Source organism: Scophthalmus maximus, chromosome 4 (assembly GCF_022379125.1).
Source record: "Scophthalmus maximus strain ysfricsl-2021 chromosome 4, ASM2237912v1, whole genome shotgun sequence".
NCBI classification, from domain to species: domain Eukaryota; kingdom Metazoa; phylum Chordata; class Actinopteri; order Pleuronectiformes; family Scophthalmidae; genus Scophthalmus; species Scophthalmus maximus.
In genome coordinates this window covers 4,402,770-4,423,100 of record NC_061518.1, presented here as the reverse complement: position 1 = coordinate 4,423,100, position 20,331 = coordinate 4,402,770, and the positions used below count along the sequence as shown (strand labels likewise).

The window sequence follows — 20,331 nt, the reverse complement described above, 5'->3', positions numbered from 1 at the left end:
ACACACACACACACACACACACGCACACACACACACACACACACAGACACACACACACACACACACACACACACACGCACACACACACACACACACACAGACACACACACACACACACACACACACACACACAGACACACACACACACACACGCACGCACGCACGCACGCACGCACACACACACACACGCACGCACACACGCACGCACGCGCGCACGTGCGCACGCCTGGCTGGTAAACACCGCTGCCTCAACCCGCCCCACTTGAAAATCCGCCAGGAGATGTGTCGGGTATTATGTTGCTAAAGTTAAGGCTGCATGAGACGTATGCTGCCGCCCCAATATAGCTCGGTCCACATGAATAATGTACATAATTTGACTCATCGTTAGTCAGAGGCTCTGTGCGGCTCGCTCCCGCCGCGTGGGCGACACCACCGAGGAACGTGTGCACAAAAACCTACGAGATCAGTTTGTGCATTGCAATTTGTGTGTGTGTGTGTGTGTGTCTCTTCTACTTTGAAATGTCACCGAGAGACTAGAGTTTAAAAATATAATTAGTAAGGGCACAAGTGTCGTGTCATACCCAGACAATGACACGGCGCGCTGGTGTGACGCACCGAGGTTCCGTTTGTCCTACAACGAGTCCTCGGTGGACAAGGACAATTCGTCTAATGTTAACCATCGCTAGCTGGAGGTATTGTTGTTTCTTTTCTTTCAGACATGACCGTTTTAGTGGCACGCAGGCCGCGTTCGACTGCAGCTCCGGCTTCCACCGGCCCAATGAGGAACGATGAAAACAAAATCAAGTGAGTCATTATTATGACAGGCAAACAAAAACAATATGATGTATTTACACACGCAAAGGCCAAAAATAAGAAAATCTTCAGCGGTATAAGTTCACCAAAAAACTAATTGCACCATTGATCTGACCTGCTGATATGACTCTAATGGGCTCCTTGTATAAACATCACTCAAGATTGTGTATGCGCAGTTTGAACTTGAACTCCATTGGTTGCCTTCCATGTCGGTACTGCTTTCAGCGATTACAACCGACATGCTGAGAGCATTTCCCGAGTACGAGTGATACATGCACCGCACGTTAAAACGAACCCGATGAGCCGCGCCGCGAGGCCTTGTGCAGCCATGTGCACGTTCAGTGCCGTGGACCCGGAGACGGGGATTTCATTTGTTGAGACAGGCGGAGCGCCTACAACTAAATTAAACTTTGCTTTATTTTTTTTTGTGGGGGGGGTTCGTTTTCTTTCTCTCGTATCTGATCAACCAGCGGTATGCAGCTCGTATTTTACACATTTGAACAAAAAGCAGCAACATCTTTATATGGTCAAGTACGAAGGCCAACCAAGGAAATCTTCTTCTTGCATTTCAAGAAAAAAATGAACGTTAAAAAAAGTTTTAGGAATCAGACGAGATTTTTTTTTCCCTTCTTCTCCATATTGAGGATAAAGAAGAAATGTCAAGATGTCTAGATTAAAGTCAAAGGAGAATGTATCGAACCACTGACGTTAGTAGTGAACGTTTCTTTGTGTGGATGAAGTGGTGAAAGTTGTCAGAGCTCACGCTGCGACTCCACATCTAATCATGCTGAGAGTGTGTGTGTGTGTGTGTGTGTGTGCGCGCGTGTGTGTGTGTGTGTGTGACTGTGTGTGTGTGTGTGTGTGTGTGTTTGGCAACAGGTGCGGCAGTGGGCGGAGTCTCCTTCCCCGGGCTCCTGGCTGGTTGACCAGCTCGTCGCCAGATCGTTCTGCCAGATCAGCAGTTGTGTCCAGGCCAAAGTAGCTCTCGTGTTTTGGAATGAGTTTCCCCCCCCCCCCCCCCCCCCCCCCCATTTTTTCGTCCTGTTTTTCCGTGCTCCCGAAAAACTCTGACTTCCATGGAGAGGCATTCGGGCGCCCCTGCGGAACACCGGGCCCAACGGCAGCCGCTCGGCAGCTGCGGGCCAACCCAACCTGCTCGTCACCTGTTGCGCATTATAAGTTGTGAGAGTTGAGGGGCCGTGATCTAGGTTCAACGCGTTTTACTAACAAGGGGATTCTCTGTTACCGCGTCCACACGCGCTCCGAGGGATGAAACGCTGGCCGCTCGCACAGCTGCCGAGACGCACCCCTGACTGGGTTCGATGGACCAGAGGAGCCGACTTTATTCTCGACTTCATTCTCGGAATGCCAAGAGAAGGAAAATCTTCCCGTGATTTAATCTCTACCATCCGTGTCCTAGGGACCATTGGGATAATCTTCATTAATTACATTATAAAATTCATTCCAATTTGTCCGGAGCGCTAAACGCTGATATTGCATTTAATCATACATGACCCCTGCATGCCTACTGACTTCACCCTCCAATTATTATTTGCGGTTATGCTCTTACTTCGTGTGTGTGTGCGTGCGTGTGTGTGTGTGTGTGTGTTTTGTTTCGCGATTCCCACAGCTCACAATCAGCATCTGCAGCCCCTCACTCAGAAGTTTGCAGGACCAGCAGGGCGCCCCGTCCTCCACTCGCCCGCTCATCTTCACGGAGAGCGGCAGACAAAACTTGAATTTTTTAATTTTTCTGATGGCTGAGCAGCTGTTCCGTTTAATCAAATCTCAAACCCGGTCGTAAAAAGCTGCAGCGCTGTGGAGTTTCAGGAATCCATGCTGAAAAAATAGGGGGGGGGGGGGGGGGGGGGGGGGGGGGGAGCAAGCCTCAACGCGAGATGACAAATCTTTGAAATGCTTACCTTTCCTAATGCCGTGACAAATCTCAAATCCTCTGTTGCCCCAGATTGTCTGCGTGTGACAGCAACCTTCGTCATCATTTCGACCAAACGTTCCCGCAGGTGAACTCACAGAATGGGAGACCTGGCCACATTGAAAATACTGATTTCTGTAATCTATATTCTATTTGTCATCTCCCTTTGTACTGGAATCTATGAAAACCAAATCAGCAGAGTATTCGGGCCATATTGAAAAAAAAAAGAAAAAAGAAAGGGATTTTCGAGAATAAAGTCGTAATATTTTGAGGAAAAGAAAAAAATTGTCCTCCAGGTCCGTGTGGTTTATTCTTTGGAATAGACACTTTTTTTTTTTTCAAAGTCCTGATACTGCTGATGTGCCAAACCATAAAGTGTATCCTCATTCATGAAACATATACTGAAGCGTAACCCTGATCTTCTGATATCCCCCGCCCCCCCATGACATGCAGCCTAAAAATCTGAATATTAGGACTTTTTATTGTAAAATTGCAGCTTTATTTTTGATAAATTACAACTTAATCACAACTTTTTCCTTTCTTGTAATATTACAACTTTAAATTACGACTTCATTCGAGTAATATTCTGACTTTTTTTTTTCCTCCTGAATGTTTCTCCATGGTAATATTACAACTTTATTCTCAAGATTGTTTGTTTTCCCCTTACAGTGGCCCTACTATTCTGTTGTGATTTTAAACATGTTACAAAGCAGCCGATTTGTCTGTTGGGTGGAGAAACCCAACACGGAGGCATATGAGTAATTAGCAATACAATCTACACGCCTAGGATGAAGTGACATCATAAAGCCTGGGATACTGTCAGATCAATGCAGCCAATGGGAAAGAGGCGGGGAAGCGGAGTCGGGTTTCTGTCCATCAATTGAGGGACATTATGCAACGGCTACATGGAAAACCACCAGCTGCTTTAAACCTACAGTGTCGGCTGTAATCCCAAGTGTGTTTTATCAACTGCTCCCGTCAGACGGGGCCGCAAACACCGTGTTTACATGGAAAAATCGGAGGTGACCAACAGTCTCCGTCAAGTACACGGTGGCCTGGAGCGGTTGAGGCGTTGACGTGGACCGATCAGTGCACGGACACGTTGATGAGCTCTTCGTCGCGCAGTTTTTTTTACGACAGTAGTTGCAGATTGAACAAAGAAGTCCTTCATATTTTCTAAAAAAAAAACAAAGCCAATTCGACAAATGAGTCGTTCTGTGATTGAAAATTCTCTGAAGTACATGAAAGCTAGATACATGATATTCTACTAAAAGACTGCAGCCAAGGCTAACAGATCACCAGCTCACAGTCATACGTGCATTAGTAGGAGCAGCTTCCCCATACCAATATTGCAGATGCATTAGCAGCGGGAGCTAACGAGGTAGCCACATGTATTAACCTATGGTTACTGTTGAGGAATTTCCGTCTAACCTCCCTGAGAAACTCTTAAGACGAGTCTTCTCAGGCACCAAGCAAGGTCATCTCATCTATGGCAATGACGAAACAACCATTGAGCAGATGAAGTCTCACTAGAGGTGTCATAGTCGCGGGGGGGGTGACGAGATTACTCGAAACTAAATACACTACAGAGACCGGGGACGGGCAAGACTGTCTTGGGACGCCGAACACTGTGAACTGTGTCGCGAAGCGGAAGTCTCCTCAATATTGAGCTCTTATAATAAATACTTCTGCTCTACGGTGTCCGTCCGTCTCCCTGATTCAGCGTCCACTCCATCAGTTATTCCACTTCAGTTACCATTGCAGGTAGTAGCTTGTTAAACTTTCGTTCTGATGATTGCAGCTTATGTAAGAACATACTGTATAAAAATATAATTTGTTATCCATTCCTAACAATTTTCTTCTTCCTCTTTTTCTTTGGAAAGGCCAAAGGCACCATTATCCGAACCTCAACCGGAATCCGACGCTGGACGGGCCCTGTCGTACCTCGTTAGGGCTGCTAAGACGTGATTGGACAGTCTTTGTTCGAGGGAGGGGTTTGGCCGCAGAGTCGTTTTTAACTCACCTCGTTAAAAAGTCTGTTATCTTCATCTCGCCACTCACTGCTCTCGGCTCACTCCTTCTCCCGGGCCAATACGTTTGGACAGCGGCTCGGCAATAATCAGCCGGCCGCCGGCCCCGATTGGAGATTGACGAATCGACCCCCCCCCCCCCCCTCCTGTTTGAGCTACCGTCAAGGATTCTACAGGAAGGTAGCTCACGTCGGGTTGGGGACCAGAGCCAATCGTAAATTTTCCTCGTGTGATGACAACAGCTTTGAATTGTCGTATTGTTTATGCTGGCAACGCGGCTCGCTGGCGGCCCTCCATCAGGTCTGATTCATGTGTTCTGTATGACGGACAGTCTTGATAGAGACATATCCCAGCCGCATGAAATTTCTTACGTTTTCGTTTCTTTTGGTCACTTCCAAGGAAAAGATTTTATCACTGAAGCATGATTGCTCATCTGAGAATTCATTATTTATACAATGCATTTAAGATTACCCCCCTCCCCCCCCTCAAACAAGCAGGTGTGTTTTTGCTGCAGCTTATTGATTTTGATTTTGTTTGATAAATGTTTTTTCCACAAAATGGAGCGAAAAAAAAATGACTGACCTGCTGGGTCAGTGGAAAAAAATGTTGGAGCAAGAAAAACAGATTCAAATTCAAGCATTTTCTTTTTATATATATATATATTTGCAGGCAATAGAAAGTAGTTGAAGCATTGGTTGAATGTCCTAAGGTTCTTGTTCGATTTCCCATATTCTGGCTGATTAGACCTGTACTCATGACTGTGTCTAGACTTGTATACACAGTTTAATAGACATCTACCTCTCTCCTGATAGAGTGGCGCATTTTACACCTTAATGGTACAATTAAAGGTTCCTACATTACATTTTTCTGCCTTCAAATATGTTTTTTTTCTGCCGGGAGTGGCTGGTGGCGTTGTTTTCCGACAGCAACTGGTGAGTAAAGGAAGGATGTTTGCCGTTGAACTGGCAACGTTTCTGCTGGATTGGTAGGCAAACGACTGTTAGCGCTAACATACGTAGAAATCGAGGGGCAACCCACCACGACGTCACCCATTGGTTTGTGAACTGCCATTTTGAAGCCGATCTGCACCGATTGGACAGTACCAGCTGTCAATCACGCTGCATCCACGCTCCAATTCATACGGTGCTTTATCGAGTATTTTACTCTAAATTGGAACATCATTTATCAAGAGAACAAGAGGACTTTGAACTAGAGATTGAAAAATTAACATGTTTACTGACGTTGTACATCATGTGGCGAATTGGACTCATTTTCTCATATACTAGAAACTGACTTATTATTAGAAGAGTCGCCCTCTGCTGGTGGTTCTAGAGAATACAGGCTTCAGGCACTTCCACATTGGCTTCCATTTTATATACTAGGGCTAAGACTTCAATAGGAAGCCTATTAATGTATGGTAGCAAAACTACAAACAGACATACAACCCCTTTAAGAGATTCACCACTCTCCGTTTGCAGATTCATTCAACAGTTTTGACCACTATGGAGCAATGTCTTCATGTCTGGGTGCTTGTTTTGCTTGCATCAGACAGACACACACACACACACACACACACACACACACACACACAAGCATGCCAGTGACATAATCCACAGTCACGCCAATGGTTTCACACTAGTCCACTGCACGGCATGGGGCTGGGGATGTGGCAAGAGAAGTAGCAATACGCCAGCAAAATGCAGGAGAGGAGAAGGCTGCGAGCCAGCGAACTTGACACTTGTATGAGGATGACAATGCTTTCAACGCGTCTGTTAGACGCCGAGCGTACACACACAATGCTTAACACGCAAAAGCCGACACAACTGGTGTCATCATTGCACGGCCCCTGTGTACCTGTGTCGTCCGTTAATCCCTGAGCTTAGCTTCACCGACCTCCGCACCTTCTAATCAGCCAAAATGACTGTAAACACTTCTGTGGGTGTACAGGCCTTTAAAAATGACTGAAACAAGTGTTCCAACACAGCTCGTGTATTACCATAAACAACCTCGAATTAACCCAGAGTGCCCAGAGGCAACCAACACGGACACGCGGAGAACATGCGAACCCCACACATGGCCGTCGCATTCAAACCCCGAACCTTTCCTGCTGTGAGGCGACCGTGCCAACCACTGCGCCACAGTGCCGTGCGTCTTCGAAATCTCCCTCTCTACGTGACGAGACCTTGAAGATTGGACAGTAGTTAGTGATACGTCATGGCCGTGATTACGCAGCGCCAGGTTGTCCTTGTCTCCTTGTCTTTGTGGGCGTTACCTCTGGGTCGTCCAGTCTACGCCCACAGCCCCGGAAACCTGCAGTTCGGGTGAACTGGAAATTTCCATCCCGATTGAAAATGAGTATAAATGTGTTTGTCTGTCCGTGTGTTTGCTCTGTGAGCAACTGGCAACCTGCGTTCCCCCGGCCCGGCGACGGGCCCCGGCCTCCCGTGACCCCTACGAGATTGACGGATGTCTTGGCCGCAGCTCGGAGTCATTTTTTCGGAGCAGCTAAATGAGCCATTTGTCAGCATGGTCAGCCGGGACATTGACCTGTGGCTGTCGGCACAGTTTGGCTTCTGTTATGCAGAGCAGGTTGTTTCAATCTGGGAGAATCTACTGTCGCATAAATTGTAGGTATCGGAGTGTTGGGTGTGGGAAGCTTGATTCAGAAAAACGTCAGTAAAAGCAGAGGCCAACAGCCTAAATCTGAATAGTAGTCAGTTATATTTAGCTGAGATTTTAGCTTACAGTTTATGAATATTATAGCTGCGTATATAAAAGTCTGCATGGCGCACACAGGTACATGGACAGTCTGTAAAACTAAACCCAATGTAATTGATTACATTTATAATGTTTTGATATTTGGGGGTATTATGTATGCCTCTCATTGGCCTCTTCTATGAATGTTATAAATCATTTCTCGAAACATTTTCACTTTTCATTTGAGCTTTAGAGTCGCATATTACAAACCCAGTGTGTAATTAATTAAAGTACAACACAGAAAAATCTGGGGCCTGTGGATTTACTCCCATTGCCTGACTCTTAATCAGGCTTTGATTCTTAATAGAAACAAATCTCTAAACGCCAGGGTTCATTCTGCAAGAAATATCACCGCAGTTTAATATTGCATTAGTCAACAAAGCATTTAGTCCATGTAAGGCACAAGCACATCGATAGATCCCATAACCCGGAAGTGCAATATCTTCAAACTCTTTTATCTGCCCAACGCGCTGAACACGTCAGAAATCATCTTCATGCTACAAAGGTATCGAATAAAGACGATCAGCGAACCGCTCACACTGGACAAGTCACAACCGGCGAATGTTTGGTGTCTTTCAACGGATGAGTGACTCACAATTCATTTGCAAAACAACCTCCTTGTTCACCGACCCGACTCATTTGAAATCTGTTTCCTCCCGATGTTACGTGACCTGGTGTGAAGACGGAAGTACGCACGGCGCTAACGTGTAAACCATACGTCGCCTTAAAAACCGACACAATGTCAGAATTGCTCTCGGCTACCCTCGGGTCCCCCTACTGGCTGCATGTATTGTTGGCGTGTGACGTAAGCTGTAAAATATAAACTAAAATGCACCTAAATGACTCTTTCAACTAGATTTTCAATGCACTCGACTTGGTCATGTACGTTCGTACAACGAGACCCTTGAGTATTGTCATCTAACTCACGTGTTGAGTACCGTCCTGCGTCGACTGCGTCTTCATTCACCAGGAACTAAGCTTCTGACTGCAGCTCACTACAAAACGTATCAACGCGGTTTATAAAGGTTTGTTGGAATAATGGTTTTTGGGAAACACCAGTGTCACATTGTGTGTGCGATGGTTCGTACGATGTTAGTTAGGGTTGGGGTTAGGCTGTTCCAAGTGTGGTTTTGGGAATCACACGCATCGCAACTGCATGGTTCCAACAATTTTAAGGTTGTTATGCCAATGGGAAACGGACCGGTGGTTCAACACGTTGTAGCCTTCCACACACTTCTCCTCCATGTCCTTCGACGGGCAACCTTTCGAGAAATAACCATAAATAACTCTCACTTCGTCACATGTCCCGGGCCGTAGGGGCTAAATCTGCACAACAAAGACTCGCCGCGCACGTGACAACAGGTCGCTATAAACAGTCGGGAAACCATCCGGCGCTGTGCCGTGGCTCGGGATGAGACGGGCTGTTTTCACAGTCGGCTCAGCGGCCACGGGGCCTAAGAATATGCCTGACCCACGCACTTTGCTTTAAAAAATGTTTTGGATTGCGCCTCTTGCCATAAGCCATATTATGTAAGTGCCAAGTGTGAGGTGTCGAGAGGAGTTTGGGCTGTGTGCCAGGATGGTGTGTGTGTGTGTGTGTGTGCGTGCGTGTGCGTGTGTGTGGGTGCAGGTGTTGAAAATATCTTGTATGAATAGTTCCTCTGAGGAGACAAACACACAGTGATTCTTTGCTGATGCAGTGATTATGAGCTCCCCTGAAGAAGCGACTGACACGGGTGTGTGTACGCATCTACTGGATGAACGCAAATGCCCATGGATTGTGATAAACGTAAGAAAATATCAGTTTAAACCTTGGGTTTCAAAATGCAGTTTGCTACTCAAAACACTGCAGAGCCCTGTGAGGTCACAATTCGGCTTTGTTACTTTTTCTGAGAGCAACAATTGTAATGTTTCCTCAACTTTTCCCCAGAATATGACTCAGGTTCTAGGACCTAAAGGTCATGACCCCTGCAGTCAAGAGCTATTTCTTTCATTCTATATACAGATGCTGACACAATTGACAAAATCTTCTTATTTCTTACTGTATTTTATTTGTTTATTTATATAATAATAAGGTGATCCTTTGTGGAATTGTATGTTACACTTCTTAAATACCCCGCCAAACAATTTTAAGACAAATAAAAAAAATGTGTCTAATCTATCTAAATCTATGAGGATTTTTAATTATTAATGAAAAAAAGGATCATTCTGAAAAAAATTCCTCGGCCTATGAATATGCAAATGTTGCCAATTTCAAGAGTTCAACTGCCGGACTATAAAAATGTCTTTGTGGTGTACTTCTTTGCAACTTGGAGGCCCCCTGTGTAGGTTGCGCATTGGACTGAGATTGTCCACAATCTCCCCGCTCGTACAACAGAGTCAATAAGGTGAACGGACAGCACGAGACAAACTTAAGGAAAACTCTCAACTGTAATCACTCATGTTTCCATGCGAACACGTTGAACAACTGTCCAAGCGGAGCAGGAAGAAAACCTCGACATGTTGCTCAGACTTATATAAGACACCTGATCATCTCGAGCTGCATCTGTAAACGCTCCGGACACTCTTTATCGTTCATGAGCCACAGAATCCTCTGTGCTAAATCTTCCCAAAAACCTTTGGCATAAGTTCTCGGCCGGCCGGCCGACCTCATGTCAGCGTAGACGAGATCATTACCTCTATTAAGCTTGACCGAGAGCTCATCCACCTACACCTGCAACCGTTGCATGCACCTATTGGACAGTACTAGCTGTCAATCACACAACACCCACACCCCCAATGCATACGGTGCCTTATCGCATCGTCTATTTTACTCCAAATGGGACCATAACTTACAAAGTGAACATCATGCTGTACCGAAGAAGACTTTAAAACGATAGAGATTGGACCATAAACTCCACAGGGAAAAAACGTTTAGGGATGTTATAGATCAAATCAGGATCTGGGGACTTCGTCCATTTTGACATGCAACTATGGGTGTCTATGGGTGTTGTCTCTTTTGGATATTTCCACTGTCACACACAAACTGCAGGCTACGTACCTTGGAAGACGTCCACATCCTGAAGATCCTCTGAGCTCGGAGGGCATAGTCCTCTTGAGAACCAAAAAAAAAACCCAAAAATAAAAACATTTTGTGCACTACGTCCAGCGGACGGGAGAGGAAGTTGCTCGCCAACTCCCTCGTCCGAGGAGCTTTTCCCCGCAGCATTGGAGTCATTTTTGCTATAGCTTTCCGTCTGCGTTCCGTGTAAAGGGATATTGTCACTTTTGAGGTGGGTTTTTCGAACGAAACTGGGGAAACTTCGTCGCCACGGGCTCCGAGGCTGTCCGCAGAGAAGAAAACCTGGCGGGGGCAAGTCATTTTTCTCCAGCCACGTTTTAAAACTCTGATGATTCATGTGCTTGGCTCTCACGGTGGGTCAACAACACAAGGCCTTTGAGGCCTGTTGTGTGGAAAAAGCATATTTGTGTAGTAATTCTAGCCCTGGTTTTTTTTCCGATGACTGCTATACGCTGTGTCTTATCAATTTCGTTATCGGTTTTGTTCATATTAATTGTTGGAGCAGTAACGAAAAGTTGTTTTGTTCTAAATCTAAATTAGACCTTTCCTTTATTGGAGTCCTATTTTTTTGAAGTGGCAGCATATGGGAGGGGGATGTCAATGTCCTCCGTTCGCTCTCTTTGTGGAAGCTGCCCTCAAACATTCGTCGGCTCAAGTGGTGTCTTGGAGGATGACTATAGATTATTGCCATTTGCGTGGCCTACAGTTTTTTTTTGTCTCTGAAGTAAAACGGAGGCCGAAGCCCAGCGCAAATTCTACATTAGTGCAAACAAATTTCCACTTTATTGCATAACGGCAAAAAAATATATAACGCCCATCCCTATATCCACTGTGTTGTTGACAGATGAAACCCATAAAGTGCGAATGCATAGGTCGTCTTCTCTAGAATTTCCTTTTGGTTTATGTCAGATTCGTGAGCCCACAGAGGTTTATGATGAATTCATTGGGTCCAAATTCTTTCCCTAATGGTCGGTGTGTCTGTGTGCAGAGAGGATTGTTGGGAGCAACTCTATTGTTCTGGGATGGAGAGAATGAAAAGTGCCAATTGGGGTTGGTGTGTGTGTGTGTGTGTGTGTGTGTGTGTGTGTGTGTGTGTGTCTGTGCGCGCCTGGCGTGCGTAAAACGTGTGTCAGAGGAGGGGGACCACCTGCTCATGGGCATAAAGAATTATCCTCACAGGGAATTTTTTTTTTCTTCCCAAAGAATATTAAAAAAAAAACCCGAAACTCTTCTTGTAATCACACGTCAGTCTGAATGGATTTGGAGTTCGTACTGTTTTTCCTGCTGATGTCTGTGCCGTTCCCTTTACTGGGACTCTTGTCCAGGCCACACAGCGACTCCGTGACCCCCTCCTCCATCTCCATGTACTCCGCCTTGTCGCCCAGCGAGGACGCGGAGGGCGAGCCCCTGAACCTCCGCAGAAAGTCCGGGAAGTACGGGCAGCCCGGGGGCATGCTCTCCACCGCCGGCGGCTGGTCCTCGTTGTCCGTCTCCCGGTGGTAGAAGTAGTTGAAGTTGGACACGATGACCGGCACCGGCAGCGCGATGGTCAGCACGCCGGCGATCGCGCACAGCGAGCCCACGATCTTGCCGCCGACGGTGATGGGCTTCATGTCGCCGTATCCCACCGTCGTCATGGTGACCACGGCCCACCAGAAGGCGTCGGGGATGCTCGTGAACTGCGAGCTGGGCTCGTCCGCCTCGGCGAAGTACACCGCGCTGGAGAAGAGGATGACGCCGATGACCAGGAAGAAGATGAGCAGCGCCAGCTCGCGCATGCTGGCGCGCAGCGTGTGGCCCAGGATCTGCAGCCCCTTCGAGTGGCGCGACAGCTTGAAGATGCGGAAGACGCGCACCAGGCGGATTATTCTGAGGATGGCGAAGCTCATCGCCTGCTGCCCGTTGCCCTGGTGCTGCGCCAGGTCCGTGCCGAGCGTGATGAAGTAAGGCAGAATGGAGACGATGTCTATCGTGTTCATGATGTTCTTGAAGAACGCCGCTTTGCTCGGGCACGCGAAGAAGCGCACCACGATCTCGAAGGAGAACCAGATGATGCACACGGTCTCCACGATGAAGAAGGGGTCGTTGAAGGGGGTGAAGCCGGGGTCCGGCTGCTGCGTGGCGTTGGGCCGCGGCTGCAGGTACTCTTTCTCGTCCCTGAACTCCGGCAGCGTCTCCAGGCAGAAGATGACGATGGAGATGACGATGACGAGCACGGACACGACCGCGATGCCCCGCGCCGGACTCGAGCTCTCCGGGTACTCGAAGAGCAGCCAGATCTGCCGCTTGAACTCGTCCTCCGGCAGCGGCTTCTCCTCCTCCTTCACGAAGCCCTCGTCCTCCCGGATCTTGAGGATGGCCTCGTCGCCCAGCTCGTAGAACTTCACCTCCTCGCAGAAGATGTCGAACGGCACGCTGGCGGGCCGTTTCAGGCGCCCGCCGGACTGGTAGTAGTACAGCACGGCGTCGAAGCTCGGCCGGTTCCGGTCGAAGAAGTACTCGTTCCGCAGCGGGTCGAAGTACCGGATCCGCTTGCCGGGGTCTCCCAGCAGCGTGTCCGGGAACTGGGCGAGAGTCTTGAGCTGAGTTTCAAACTTCAGCCCCGACACGTTGATGACCACCCGCTCGCAGCAGCCGTACTCGCTGTAGCCGCTCTCGTAGCCGGACTGCGGGCGCCTGTCGGTGATCGACACCGTCTCCTCTTCATCATCCATGGTACACAGAAAACTCGACCTCTTGCTTCCCCGGTTTCCCCCCGCCTCCTCCTCCTCCTCCTCCTCCTCCTCCTCCTCGGCCTCCTCCTCCTCCTCCTCCTCCTCGATCATCATGTCGCCCTCGGATCCGAGCAGCGCCAGCTCCGACTGGTGCAGATCCGCGCCGTGCGTCGTCCGGCTGCGTCTCCACCGCGCGACGCCGCGCTGCTTCTTCCGCTCTCTGAGAACTCTGTGCTGCTCCTCCGGCTCCTGCTGGTGTTGTGGCGGCTGCGAGGGGGAGGAGGAGGAGGAGGAGGAGGAGGAGGTGGTGGAGGAGGAGGAGGAGGGGCGCGAGGCGGTACCGCCGCCGCCGCCGCCGCTGCTGCTGCTGATGTTGGCGCTGGTGGAGGAGGAGGCGGCGCGAGACTGGTGCTGGCGGTTGTTAAGGGGATGAGTGCCCGAGGAGGAGGAGGAGGAGGAGGAGGAGGACGTGGAGGAGGACGTGGAGGTGGACCCCCCTACGCCGCTGCCGCCGCCGCCTCCCTCCACACCGGAGCCACCGTCGGCAGCCGCCGCTCGAGACTGCGTTGCCTGGCGCTCCCTCTCGCGCTCCTTCTCCCGCACGCGAGCTCGGACATATCCGTACTGCAGGTGACTGTTGCACCCGCCGTCCGCACCCACCATGGCGAAGTCCATCTTAAAAAATAAAAATCAGCGGTCCGGTCCGCTCCGGTGCGGTGCGGCGCGGCGCGGTGCGGTCCGCGGGGCGCGCTACAGTGGCCGCCTCGCGGAGACGGGGGCGCAGGCCAGGGAGGAAAAGTTGCAGCTCGGCGCGCGCACGGAGAGAAGATGAGGCATGAAACCGGGTTCGGACCAGTCGGTTCGTCGACGTGAGAATGTCACAATAACAAACACACACACACACACACACACACACACAGACACACACACGCGCGCGCGCGCACCTCCGTCAGGGTCCGTGCCGAGCGCGGTCCATGTGGCTACTTATATGCTCGCAGATATTCATCAGCCTCTCTTCCTGCATGTGAGAGGGACGGGCCTTCCGTGGGTTTTTTTTATGACATCATTACCATAACACCCCCCCCCCCAAAAAAAAAAGAAGAAGAAGCAGAAAGAATATACGTATAACGGCCGCTGGCTCAGCCTGTTACGCAGACGCGTCCGCGTGTCTCCCCCCGCTCAGCATCATCAATCACCGAGTCAACAAGCGACGCCGGAGCACGAGCCCCTCCGCCCGGTTCCTCCTCCGGTGCCCATCAGGTGGTTAGTTCCTCCACGAGCAGCGGGGCTCGCGAGCCGAACGCGCCTGCCGGTGCTCTGTGGTCACCCGCAGTTGCCATTTTATGAGATGTCAAATTAAAACAACAACAACAACAATAAAAGAAAGATGGATCCTCGCAGGTGTGTGTGTACGGGCTATTTGATGACGCTCCGGCGGAATGTGAAGGACTTTATCCTGCCTGACGCTCCCCGGAGCTGCGAGGGCAAGAGGAGAGGGAAACGAGCAGTTGGTTTTTTTTAGGCGACAGATAAATAAATAAATACACGTCTTAAAATGATGTGTTCTCACTTCATGCGTTGTTTTTTTTTGTTTACACACAGTGTGAGGCAGTGAAACTTAATGAGCTCATTATCAGCATCATTTTTATGACAGCATCATTGTTGTTGCTGAGTTACCGTGAGAGGTAACAGGCTTTCGGGAGATGAGCGCATGTATTTTTAGCACACAGACATTACGCACGGAATTTTTTCTGCCCAACCCCCCCCCAAAAAAATAGCCTCGCTTCTCCTTCTGACATTGATACTTACATGTGAAAAGAGGCCAAACGGGAGGAGAGAAAAAAAAGCCCCTTTAACAAACAGATCTGCTGGAGGAGGAGGAGGAGGATGGAGAGGAAGAGGAAGAGGTATAGGTGAGGATGCCGGGGGTGGATCCCGGGTGTTGCAAATATCACAAATCCGCGCTATATCGTATCCAGGCGGCGATCACAACATCCACTGTGTGTGTGTGTGTGTGTGTGTGTGTGTGTGCGCGTGCGCGCGTGTCCGCGCATCTGACGCACTCGTGAGGAGGACACTTTTTGGGGGGGGGGGGGGGGGGGGGGGGGGGTGGCTGCGTCTGGACGTCTGGGTCTCAATTCAACAGGATCTCCATCGCCGCTCCGTTGGTCGTGAGAGAAGAGGCAGGTGTGCAGAGGCAAAGGCGGCGAGTTGGCATCGACGGCAGCTCCGCGCGGTCCACGGCCAGGAACAAAAAGAACCCAGAGAAAGAAAGAAAGACGCGAGGGGGGCGTGGGCAAAAGTTTACCTCCGACCCCCAGGGTGAAGCGTGAGCATCACGCGTGTGTCTGTCTGCTGCGGTGGCCCTACACCTACACTCCTGTATCCATCCCTTTGTGTGTGTGCGCGCGCGTGTGTGTGTGTGTGTGTGCGCGTGTGTGTGTGATGACGGAGAGCCCTCGCAGCGCATGCAGGCGGCGGTGCTCGGTCCTCCCCCAGTGGATGCAGCCGGGCACTGCGCACCGTGCTGCAGCCTCCTCCTTCTGTCCTTCAGCATCATCACTGTTGGGTGGCAACCGGTGTGTCCTTTATTATAACCCCCCCCCCCCGAAAAAAAAAAAGAGTAATCCATTACTCTCCATTGTGAAGTAACGGCGCCTGCGTAAAACGTCCTTGAGCTCACAAAAAACAAATCCTTCTCCGGACCTGAGAGTTAGAAATGAGTCTTGGGACGTTTTTGTCATCACCGGGGAATAAGAAAATCCAATATTACGATTTCACCTGAACCTGGGTCCCACGTCAGAGTTTATGTTCACAAACATCTACCCCCTCAATACCCCCCCCCCCCCCCCCCCATTACTCTGCACCCTGAAACTGAGTCAATGTCATAATAACTCCAATGATCAGAGCATTCGCCAATTTAGTCGAGCATCATGAACACAATTGGCAGTTGGAGCCTCGTCGGAGGAGAACTTCTGTCACTGCTTGGGGACAGACAATGAAGTTATCTATCTATCTATCTATTCATCTATTTGGATCAATATCAAATGAGTCATTTAAATCGTTGTTCAAGCAAAAGTGACCCACTTGCTGATTCTCAAATATCAAGACTTGTCTGTTTTTTTCCCAGTAAACTTGATTATATATGTGTTGTGCGTCTGCTCGCCACACGAAGCAAGACGTCCTGTCACCTTTGACCCGGACAAACTGCGTGGAACCATCGAGATTTGTCAATAATGAAAAATGATTGTTATGGTTGCAGCCTTCATCATTATACATTTTCAAGAGCACCCAGCTCTCGATATCCTTTACAAAAATCCTAATGTGTGCAATTTCCCCTGCGAGTTAATAAATATAATTGCCTTAGCCTATATAGAACACTCAAGAGAAATACCATCTATTTATTATTATATCCCAGAACAGTTGAGTCAATGGAAATCAGAGAGGAAACCGCTGGATCCGTGCCGATGCCGCAGCATTAAAATCTGTAGCCGCTAATGCGCCGTTACAGTTCAATAGACCACAACCTTAGTGTCTTTCATAGAGTGGAAATTTACTTTTGACAAATCCTCGGCAGAATTTGAACATTTCCACATTTCCGTACGACTCGTATAAGAACATCACACTGGACTTGAACGACATCCAATCTATAAAGTGCAGCCAAATCAATCAGTGATATACGAACCATAACCGTTTATATAAAAACTCCAGTTGGTTTTCGGGAATGAATGACTTTATGTAAATTTTTTATTTTTGCTGGAGGCGTAGGGATATCAATCAGTGATGCTGTAGAGGAACATTAAGGGTTATACACCGAGAGGAAGTAGAACTTTTTCTCTGTTTGTCCCTTGAAGGCACAATTCCTGTTCCAACACACAGGACTATAAGATCTGCTCTACCCCCTGAACTGATTTGGAGATCTGCTCATGCACTAAATTAAAATTAACCACGATCTCTAATCTGTTAAAGGTTTGTTTACATTATTGATTTGTGTGAACGCAGCAGATTAAAGTGGCGAATATTTTTCGGAGCAAAATGCAGACGGTTAATAATTGATTCAAACTCTTGAGTCACTCGTCTAAATTTACACTCAGATTATTGTTTCTGTGGAAAATCTGCCAAGAAACATTTCCATGTTTAATTTCACCACTTTCTTTGAGATTGAAAAAGCATCTGATTAGTGAACTTACCGATTACCGTTCACACACAAAAAGAGAAGAAAATGCTGCGGTGCCTGACGCCTGTCTTCTCTGGAATCGCCAGCAGAGGGCGACTCAAGTGGTTGCCAAAAAATAAGTCTGTTTCTATAGAAGTCTATGAGAAAATGTGTTGGTGGCCGGCAACGCGATGAGAACAAGGTCGTTCATTGGTTCACCGCTAGCGTGTGCGTATTGTCGCGGCTCTCCTGGAATTCTTAAGATTGGGACGATCCATTTTAGACCCATTTTAATGCTGTGTTTAACTTAAAGGGGCAGTAAGCCATTTAGTAGAAAGATTGATCGTTGTTGATTTTATCTGACTGCACTGGTCGGGTCTCGAACCCGCAGCTTTGCGTCTGGGTGACGGACGTGCTAACCACTAGGCCACAACCCCTGAGTCCTAGCATCTGTGGCCAGCACGTCTCTCACGCGAATGATGTTTACGAACTGTACACGTTGTTGTGTGGTGCGGTCCGCACCATTTTTGGGGTTTTCAATTTACAAAGCCCAGGCTGCGTCGAGAAAAAAAACTCGCACAGAACCGACAGCTAGCGGAGCGTGAGGAATGTGTTTAGCTGAATTTTACAAAAAAGTGTATTGGATTAAAAAAATCGCTTCCTGCCCCTTTAAATCGTGTCAGGGTTAGAGTTCGTTCTCATCGCAGACTAAAGTGAACATCAAGCGACAGCTTCTGTTTTTTTTTTAAATGACCTCTGTAAATGAAAAATATATTGTTTTACAAAACAATTAATAACAAAATCCTCATAACGCCAACGTGTGGGTATAGCTCTCCTCCCTCTTTCGCGTTTCCCGCCATTTTTAAAATATCTACCAATCTACTGTACAACCAATCACGATCTCTTATCGTGCGTGTGTGCCCCCTGAGCATGTGAGGGAAACAGCAGAGCTCTTTTCCTTCTCTGTGTTCTTCGTCTTTCAGCCGACCAATGGTAGGAGAGAGTACAGTCGCTCACCGTGACGCTGTGACACACCGCGCGGCCTAACAAATGGCCGTGTTCAGGTAATAATTAGTCAAACAATGCGCTGTTATTAGGGGAAAGGAAAAAGCTATTAAGAATTCCTCACCGCTTTTTTGAGTAATGAGTATTGAAAAGGCCCCAGACGAGTCGGAGTGATGAATAAGTTTCTTTTCCGTGAACGTGGCCACATTAGCTCCTCAATCTAATACAGGTGTATGCCGCAGTTTGTGAAAAAAATAATGACACTTGGCAAAAAGGAAATGTTGTTTTTGAGCGTCGTGTTCTGTACAAAAACGAGCAATGTGACGATGAGTGACCCGCCGAGCGCAACGTCGCACGCCGGGCAATGAACAAAAGTGAAAAAACGCCACAGTCTTTTGACCACCAAAGAAAAGAACTGTCACGTCAAAGGATTTGGATCATCGCTACTGTAATATTACTTGATTGCTACATCTTGTCATGGCTTTGAAAGCAGATGTTTGTGCTGGTCGTCCCCCCCCCCCCGACATTTCAGCACCTGGCGAAGTAACTGTTGAGTCACTGTTATTGATCAACCAACCTGCTGCCGCCACGGATTTACTCGGTGTCTATTTCTTCTTCTTTTTTTTCGCACTACGGGACAGTAAAGGTCTTCTTCAGTGCACCTTTGAAACCTCCCTGATCTAATCTGATTGTGCAGAAGACTTTTCTTCTGCAGGGGACACTGCAGGCCTGGTGCGGTGGATGAATGCAGTCATCAGTCGTCGCCCCCCCCCCCCCCCCCCCCCCCCCCCCCCCCCCCCCCCCCCCCCCCCCCCCCCCCCCCCGAAGCCCTGTCCGTTTGATTCAGTCTCTCCACTTGACTCAAAAAACTGCTAATTAGGGCGCGAACAGCCCGTTATTCCAGACCACAGAACAGATACAACATTCCTCTAAGGAATCCTAATCACTCCCCGAGGTATTTTCTTTTCTTTTTTTTAAGCTCCAGTGTTAATACCAGATATTTTTGGGCTGCTTGTGCAAGACTCTCTGCGCGCTTCATTTTCACATGACGCGATCCGAAACAAAAAAAAAACACCCAAACAAAATTGAATGCGGATACTTGGTCGGCGCTGCTGACAGTGCAAACATCCCCGCGGTGCTTCTACCTCACGCTCCCTCTGTATTTCAGATCCTTGCCTAAGACGCTAGAGCAGCGTGTCTGACTCTGCACAACATGTAGGCAATTTTCCGCCCACCACACACACACACACACACACACACACACACACACACACACACACACACCTGGTGCACTCTCACCTCTTGCACTTCATGGAGTGTGCGCCTCGGTCAGCACCAGGGGGAGTTGCGAGGTCAGTCGTAATGCGAGGTGATGGAGCGAGGATAGAAGGTGCCTCATTATACACCAGCTTTACATGCACTTTGAACTGGTGCCAGAGCTGCAACACAGTTGCATCTGTTTACAACCTCCCTCCGCATCTCGCCGAAACACACACACACACACACACACACACACACATGCGCGGCGAACAAATCCAGCTCACTTACAGTCAATATATCATTTGAAAAAGGGAAACCAACGTTTTAATTTATTCTCATCCTGTGAGACAGAAGCTCGTCGTCACGGCGACGGGGTTTGAAAGTGACGAGCGTTGCGTTCAAAAGAAGTAGAAATGGAAGAAAAGCGCTAAAGTTTGAGAGTCAGTGATACAGTCAGTACCAAGACGTGGTCCTACCACAGGACGCAGAGGAGCTCGCAAATTAACTCTACACTTCTCCTGTGTAAACAGGGCGTGGTGGCCAAGTGGTAAGGCGTTGGTCTCGTAAACCAAAGACCATGGGTTCGATTCCCATCCATGCCT

The 20,331-nt window shown here is 48.5% G+C and overlaps 1 protein-coding gene and 1 non-coding gene across 2 annotated transcripts in view; one reads left to right on the top strand and one right to left on the bottom strand.

Moving 5' to 3' along the window:
* kcna4 (potassium voltage-gated channel, shaker-related subfamily, member 4) overlaps nt 1-14,358 on the bottom strand; it is a 50,867-nt gene extending 36,509 nt beyond the window's left edge. The window contains exon 1 of the mRNA XM_035628470.2: nt 10,574-14,358. Within this exon, the coding sequence (XP_035484363.2) occupies nt 11,833-13,983 (2,151 nt within the window). The 5' untranslated portion in view covers nt 13,984-14,358 and the 3' untranslated portion in view covers nt 10,574-11,832. The remainder of the gene's footprint in view (nt 1-10,573) is intronic.
* Nucleotides 14,359-20,259: 5,901 nt separating this feature from the next.
* trnat-cgu lies at nt 20,260-20,331 on the top strand. Its single transcript has one exon. It is a non-coding gene; the product is annotated as a tRNA-Thr (tRNA).